General features: G+C 39.7%; 1 protein-coding gene across 1 annotated transcript in view; it reads right to left on the bottom strand.

Annotated features, from left to right (window-relative positions):
- Nucleotides 1-8465, bottom strand: part of GPAT3 (glycerol-3-phosphate acyltransferase 3) — a 24442-nt gene that overhangs the window by 12519 nt on the left and 3458 nt on the right. Inside the window, exons 2-4 of the mRNA XM_021714917.1 lie at nucleotides 6420-6494; nucleotides 5778-5867; nucleotides 4009-4102 (exon numbers count right to left, since the gene is read on the bottom strand). Of these exons, the coding sequence (XP_021570592.1) occupies nucleotides 4009-4102; nucleotides 5778-5867; nucleotides 6420-6494 (259 nt within the window). The remainder of the gene's footprint in view (nucleotides 1-4008; nucleotides 4103-5777; nucleotides 5868-6419; nucleotides 6495-8465) is intronic.

The raw sequence follows: 8465 nt of genomic DNA, 5'->3' as shown, positions 1-8465 counted from the left end.
AGCTGAAACTACAGATGCATGCCACCACACCTGGCTAGTTTTTGTGATTTATTGTAGAGACGAGGTCTCACCAAGTTGCCCAGACTGGTCTCGCACCCCCAGGCTCAAGCAATCCTCTCACCCTGGCCTCCCAAACTTTTCTGTAAGCTTGAAAATATTTCTAATTTTTAAAAAGTAGAGATTTATGTCTAAAAGTGAAAAAAGGCTTTAGAAAAGTCATTGAGTGAAATAATAAATAAGTTAATTAGTTTGATTTAGCCATTTCACTAAACATCTATTAAAACATCATGTTGTTTTAATATACACATTTTTATTTCTCAATTTTAAAAATTATTTTTTTTAAAAAAAACAAAAGTGCCAGGCACAGTTGCTTACACCTGTAATTCTAGCACTTTGGGAGGCCACGGTGAGAGGACTGCTTAAGCCCAAGAGTTCGAGGTCTGGGCAACATGGCAAGACCTCGTCTCTATAATAAATCAAAAAATTAGCCAGGTATGGTGGCACACACCTGTAGTCCCAGCTACTCAGGAGGTTGAGGGGAGAGAATCACTTGAGTTCAAGAGGTCAAGGTTGCAGTGAGTCAGGATTGTGCCATTGCGGGCCAGCCTGAGCAACAAAATGAGATTCCAACTCCAAAAGAAAAGCCATTAAGAAGAGATCTTTATTGCTGTTTAGATATTTAGTTTATGTTTAGCCAAAAGAGGCCAATTAGGATCCCTGGAGGTTAGCAGTACAGCTTCCTCCCACTTCTCCCCAGTACCACCTCCGGTCTAAATTCAGTTGGCTTTAGGTTTCTACCACTCAACCCATGAACCATCTGCAGTTACTATGCTTTTCTAAACATTGGCTAATATCGTAACTGCAGTTAAACATGATCAAAAAGCAGGGGAAATGCCAATAAAATTGAGGCCCTTGGTCACACATGGATTACACTCAACTCCTTGTTGATCAGGACACAGAAGGAATAAGGTCTCAGAAGTACAAAATCATAACAAGACAGTGCTAGGGTTTGAAGATGTTCACCAGAATTCAAGCGTTGAAAACTTAACCCCCAATGCAATAGTTTTGGGAGGTGGGGCATAATGGAACGTGTTAGGTCATGAGGACTTCGCCTTCATGAATAGATTAATGCCATTATGAAAGAGGATCTCAGGAGTGGGTTCACTCTCTTGTGCTCTTGGCCCTTGGGCCTTCCATCCTGTGATGACTCAGCAAGAAGGCCCTTGCCAGATGCCAGCAGCTGAGATTGGACTTCCCAGTCTCCAGAACTATGAGCCAATAAGTTTCTGTTATAACAACACAACACAGATTGAGACAGGTAGGTTGGTCGCCTGTGCCTCTTCTTCCTCATCTATAATAAAATACCAGCCAGGCTCAGTGGCTCAGCCTGTAATCCCGCACCTTTGGGAGGCTGAGGTGAGTGGATTGTCTGAGCCCGCAGGTTCGAGACCCGCCTGGGCAGGCGAGACCTCATCTCTACAATAAATCAAAAATCAGCCGGGTGTGGTAGCGCATGCCTGTAGTTCCAGCTACGTGGAAGGCTAAGGCGAAAGGATCGCCGGAGCCCAGCAGGTCGATGCTGCGGTGGCCTGGAGCGGCCACTGCATTCCAGTCTGGGCGACAGAGTGAGACTCCAACTCAAAAAAATAAATAAATAAATAATAAATAAATAAAAATACCAGTCCTAACCTCATTGGATTAGTGAGGTCAAATATAATGGATGAAAATGCTCATCAACGTAAATACAAGAATTATGACAAACACCCAGAACTATGCTGGGGTCCATTAAAGTTGTTATTATGAGGGTCCTTGGATGGGTTTTAGGGGGATCCATAAACACCTTGAAATTATACACAAAACTGTGTTTGCATGATGCAGATATATGTTAGTTTTTTCTTTAAAAAGGTATATAACTGTCAACTGATTCCTACCCTAAAAAAAAGATCAAGAACTACTAATTCCCATAAGTCTCTTCATAAAGGTAGCTAAAGCTGCCTTAGATTCAGAAAGAGCTCCATTATTTAGAGAAATTTAATAATGTGTTAAAATGTAGTTGTCCAAAGGTTATATATCTAAACATATATTTTAGACAGATTAAACATACGGCAATAAGTAGAAATTATTACAGTGTCCTCAGAAACCCCCTCAATGATCATATAATCCACAGACAATCAAATACCTGCACATGTGCCAGTATTTCTCATTCTCCTACCTACAGCAGACACATAATCAATAATGGCTCCCTTCAGATACCTTCTCAGAAAAACACACCAGACCATGACTATTAATCACTGGAGTAAAATAAAACCCATCTTCTTTCTCAGAAGCCCAACCAATCACCATGAAAATATGAAAATAAGACCCCTGGGGCCCTTGTCCAATCACTCTTACTCCACATTGAGGACATATTTAACCATCATGCAACTTCAATTATCCTCCAGAATTTTCCTGCCACACAGAGGAAATGCAGGAAATCTTGACACATTTGTAAGGGCAATACATCTGAAAAAAATGCCAGAATATGATTTCTATTCATCTGTGAAAGGGTGTTCTGTGGTATTTGGTTTCACTGTGGGCTTTGTGGTTTGTTTTGGGGTTTTGTTTCATTTTCTTTCTTTTTGGGTGTGGACAAGGACTAAGACAGGCAACGGGGTATAAATAGTTTCCTTTCTTGCTAGATTCTTATTAAAGAGCTGGATTTTGTTTTTGTTTTTAATTGCATATAACTCTCCGAAGGAAGAGAGGACTAATTGGCTGGCTAAGGGATTTGTACAACTCTGAGAAGGAAGAATTCAATGTTGCAAAACATACTGAACACTAGCAGAGATTTTACAAGCAAAAGGTAATCAACTTTACAAAGTCCAACCAATCTCAAATATGTCTATATTTCAGTAACTTAATTTTTTTTACCACCTTAAATAAAATGGCTATTTTCTTTCCTTCTCTTGTACTATACTAGGGGACCCCAAAAAACGGAATTTGTTTGTAAAAAATTGTGCCGGGCTCAGTGGCTCAACCTGTAATCCTGCGCCTTGGGAGGCTGAGGTGAGTGGATTGCCTGAGCCCGTGGGTTCGAGACCCACCTTGGCAACTTGGCGAGACCCCATCTCTACAATAAATCAAAAATTAGCCGGGCATGGTAGCGCGCGCCTGTAGTTCCAGCTACTTGGGAGGCTGAGGCGGAAGGATCGCCGGAGCCCAGCAGGGCGAGGCTGCGGTGGCTGGGAGCGGCCACTGCACTCCAGTCTGGGCGATGGAGTGAGACTCCAACTCAAACAAAAAACAAAAAAACAACCCATAAACTACCAAAATTAAAAAAACAAAAAAAATTGTGTATTTTTCTTACATGTTTAAACCTTCTAAGTACTCTCTGTTTGATGCAATATTCCTTTTGAGATGCTTTTTCCACTGCTCAAAACAGCTTTTGCACTTGTCCATTTTGATGCCTTTTAGTGCTTCTGCCATTTTTTGTTTCACCTCTTCCACACTGGCAAAACACTTTCCTCTGAGGACTTTTTTCATTCGGAGAATCAAAAAAAAAAGTCGCTTGGGGTAAGACAGGATGAACAGGAAAGTTGGGACACAAGTGTCATGCTGTTTTTAGTCAAAAACTGCTAAATACTCTGAGAGGTGTGGGCAGGTGTGCTTATAAATCATCCATCACAAAATGAGCAGATGCATTGAAGGAATCTCCAAAAAAAATTCACTGAAGTTGAATGCAGCTTCTCCCAACAACGCTAGCTGGTACACTGATGTGGATGAGTTCCTAGAACACTTACCTAGCAGGGGAACCTGTACTACTAGGAGCCTGCCCTCAAAAGATAATTCCAGGTTTTTTGAGTCCCCTTCATATATTCCTCATGTAAATATGTTACATAACTTATATAGCTACAATAGTATCACCCAGTTAAGTTTCTAATATAGAACTAACTTTCTAATCTGTGCCAAAATAAAACTGTGAGCAATCCATAAAACACAACTACTTGAAATATCATGAGCTGCTCTTACCATGGCATAACATCCATCCGTTGTCAAGATTAAAACGTCTATTGGGGAGGTGTGGTTGGCAACACAAATGCCTCCCTTCTGGGGTCTGTGCTGCCTGCAAATACAAACAACGGTAAATACGAAAATCTTAAACAATAGTCACTATTTTTCAGAACAGATGTAAACACTCATGTTACTTTTAAAAATATATTTTAAAAAATAACTTTTGGAGGCTTATGGTCCCATCTTTAAAAAATTATCTCTAGATAGTCTGATGGGAGTGAGTTAAAGAGCCCATGTTTTTTCCTTTATAATACGTGGGTTTTGCTTATTTAATCTTAAGTATTTTCATATTATTTTGATCTTCATAAATATCACTTTTAGTGACTTCATGAGCAAATTTACCATGGTTTCCTCCCTTCCATCCTTCTAGAGCAGAGGCTGGCAAACTTTTCCTATCAAGGGCCAGACAATAAATACTTCAGGCTTTGCAAGCTAGATAATCCCCATCACAATTACTTGACTCTGCTGTTGTGACACAAAAGCAACCATAGGCAATATGTAAATGAACAAACCTGGCTGTGTTCCAATAAAACTTTATTTACAAAAAACAGATGGCTGGCCAAACTTGGCCTGTGGACCTAAATTTGTTGATGTCTACCCTAGAGCTAAACCAGTATTTGACACCAATGAAGCAAAGTAGTTTGGTTTGGGCCTATACAAAGAAGAAAAAGGAACTAAGTACATAATGTCTCAGCATATTTTCTTTAAAATCAGAAGCAATTCCATAAGAAGTTGTGAACTCTTCTCCATGTAACTAGAGCACCTTTTCTGCACTTATCTCCTCTGATTACATCTCTGTTTTCTTCTACTCTTCACTTCAAAACTCAGAGTACAAACAAACATCATCAAATTTTAAAATGTCAGTGGGCCTTTTATGTTGGTAATACATAGTAAAGCCAAGTGACAAAATATTTCCTGTCTACAAGTGAGACAGAGACCCATTCAGCTAAAAAAAAAAAAAAAAGAGGTTTGCACGACAATATACACACAGAAGTAATCTGCATTTGCACCCACAAACATATAAAAACAAATAATAAAATACAATATAAAAGAGAGGCTTGTCCTAGAACTTCTAAAGCAGTGATGTTAAATCTAAAAAAAGAAACTGAGTTAAAGGAAAAGTAATTTGAAAGCAATCAAAATCATTGTCACTTGGCTAATAATTTCATTCAGCTACCTTTATTCTCTATGACTGCAACAGAGAAAAGCAGACTTTGTCTTCGGTTCAGTTATGACATTTTAGAAGCAGCAGGATAGGGATTGGAGAAAAGGCCCCAGACTCTAGTCAGTCCTCCTTCTACTACACCACAGGCCTGTCTGTCAACTTCATTATTTTTTAAATCAGATAGACCTGGCTCAAAACCTGACTCTGCTACTTCCTCACTTAAGTGACCCTGAACAACCAAGCCCAGAGCTTCAATTTCCTCTCCTGGAAAACAGGATAACAGTGCCTGTCTCTCAGGAATGACCTATGAGAGAAATAGGGCCTGGCTCGCATGCCACAAATGCCCAATTATCAAACACAGCTACACTGATTATTACACTCTTACACATAGACACTGTGTATGAAGTGTTTTCTGTGTTATGTCTGTGCCCCCTGAGAAACAAGGATGGACACACTGCACATGCTCTGACTCCACCTGCTTCCCCCACCCACTTCCAGGGCTCCCCTGTCCATCTCATGCTGGACTGACCCTGAGAGAGGCAGGCACCCCGCCAGCACTCACTTGTTATGATAATGAATGGTACCAGAGAGGGCTCGCACACAGATCCGGCAGCAAGTCAGATGGACCAGCTCACTCAGCCTGTTTTTGAGGCTGAAAGGAAAAGAAAACATCTTATTATGCAGCTCTGGGCATGCCTAAAAAACAGTACAATCCAAGCTGTAATGTGCTCTTCCACAACAGCATATTGTATTCTATCCTGTTGAGCAAGCACAGTCCAATTCTTACGTTCTCATTGACGTGTTTAGTATTAGATGGCAAACATCTACCAAGAGAATTGGACACAACTCTAATGGAAGGTGGCTCCCACCCAAGTAGGTTATTATTACAAATCCCTGAACAAGATAAACAGAAGCCTCTCCAGTCTTGGCCTTATGAGCCTGCCAATATGTAAGACTCTCTTTCTTTGGGTTTCTCAGTTTATTTACTTTCTTCTCTTCGTTTCTTCTCAGAAGAAACGATTTCTTTCAATTTATATGGAAAGACAATGAAAATCAAAGAAAGACTATGAAGGTGAAATAAGAAGAATTCTAATAAGTTGGTTGAGACCAAAACACAATACAAAGGAATCAAATATTCTTTTTGTGAACAAAGCTAAGAAAAAGGACAGTCCTGCTTATGGCTGGATGGAAGGCAATACTTCACCTGCTGTCTGGCAGCTGTCCAACCAGTGTAGTTCCTATAACCAGCAAACTGATCCCAATGAAAGCCAAGGTAACCCTGAAAAAAGAAAAGAAAAGGTCATGCAAAAGTTTGGCCAATATTAGAAGTCACCTAAAAGTCCACAAATATTGAAACTTTAAATAAGTTGTAGAGTATCCGCATGACAGAATAGGATGCAGTCATTAAAAGAACTGGTTAAATGTATAGATTTTTGACATGAAAAAATGTTCTATGACACATTATGAGAGAACAAAGCAAAGTAAGTTTCAGAATAATACATGAGTTTGATACTGTTTTCAAAATAACAACAAGCACGTACATATAACTCGTCTTTATATACATAGAGAAGGCCTGGAAATTTGTTCACAAAACTGTCCCGTTCAATCTATGGAATCATCAAAGGGTCAAGAGTGCTCACAGAAAGAAAATATTTAAAGGTTCTTTCATAATAAGAACACCAAAATATATCACCATGTACAAATCCTTCCATGGAAGTGTAACTGTTGTTCTTCTGTCATGAGCTCAAGATACTCAGAAATTAGCAAAGTGACTGAAAATACCTCTCATCTCCACACAGACATTTTCTGTCTTGAAAAGTGCTTTTACATTTCAATCACTTCACAAGTAAAATAACAATTTCTAGAAATGTAAATAGAATCACTCAAAATGAAGTGATTAAAATTTGAAATCTTTCCAAATAAATAAGACTTAGTTAAAGGGGAGGGGGAAAAAATCGAGTTTAATCACATTTTTCTGATAAGATTCTTTAAACCACTTTACTTTGTCAAACAGAGAAAGCAGAAACTTTAGATGACCTTGCTGCCCTCTCAAATCAAACAGAGGCCTGCCTGTGCCTTCCAGTGCCCTGAAGACAACTGCCACCTTTTGCTAAATGTGCGCTTCAGTAACCACAATGAAGGGGACCACCACAGCAACACTAGAAGGAAAGTACTTGAGGGAAGCCACCAGGACTGCCTGAGGTCAGCGGCCAGGAACAGTGGGCCCTCAAAGTCAAGCTGGTTTCTGGCTGACATGATCTGTTTTTCCCTCCTGACCATACAATTGGAGTACAAAATAGTTCATCTTACCCAATCTCAGGTTTTACATTAGCTGAAAAAACAATAGCTAGTGGTACATGCCAGGCAATATTCTAAGAACTTGTTTTAGCTTTAACACACTTAATCATCCCCAAAATTCTATGAGACGATAATCGTATCACCACCATTCTAAAGATGAAGAAACCGAGGCACACAAAGGTTGAATAACTTAACCGAAGTGATAAGTCAATGAGTGGCAGGGCCAGGATTTGAACCTAGGCAGTCTTACACATTATGCTATTCTGTCTCTCCAAAGGTTAATATTATCATTCAATACAATCTATTTTTCAAAAGCTCTCTTTGAAGTCGCTGTTTCTTTTTAAAAAAGCATTTACAAAGCTATGGGCTCACTCTGAAGGGTATGTTCTCAAAGTGGGAGTCTTAACTCTGCCATTTGTTCTTGGATGCTGATGCTTCTGCACTCCATCTTAGCCAAAGGGCGGAGAAGCAATGAACGCATTCCTGGATTATCTTTTTGTTGCTGTTGTTACTTTATTTTATTATAAAGATGTGGGGTACAAGTCAGGATTAAGTACACATGTAATGTATGTGGAGGTGAAGTTTGGGCCTCCAACTGGTCCTCACTTCCCCTGGTTTAGGATCATGTGCCCTTTGTGTTGTTACATGTGACTCCCCCACCCCCGCCCCTGGGGGACAGTGCCCTGTGACTGCCAATCCCTCCCTTGTGCTATTGTGATTAGTGTTCAGGTCCCACTTATGAGTGAAAACATGTGATATTTGGTTCATTGTTTTTGATAGACTGCTAAGAATGATAGTCTCCAACTCCATCCAATTTGCTGCAAAGTCCATGATTTTGTCCTTCTTTATGGCTGTGTAATATTCCATCGTGTATATGCACCATATTTTCTTTATCCAGTCTAATTTCTTTTCTTTTTTTTTTTTTTTTTTGAATTGGAGTCTCACTGTCTCA

Source organism: Carlito syrichta, unplaced genomic scaffold, assembly GCF_000164805.1.
Source record: "Carlito syrichta isolate Samal-C Ts95f unplaced genomic scaffold, Tarsius_syrichta-2.0.1 Scaffold305872, whole genome shotgun sequence".
NCBI classification, from domain to species: domain Eukaryota; kingdom Metazoa; phylum Chordata; class Mammalia; order Primates; family Tarsiidae; genus Carlito; species Carlito syrichta.
The sequence above is the reverse complement of the archived record's forward strand: the minus strand, read 5'-3'. Positions and strand labels throughout refer to the sequence as shown.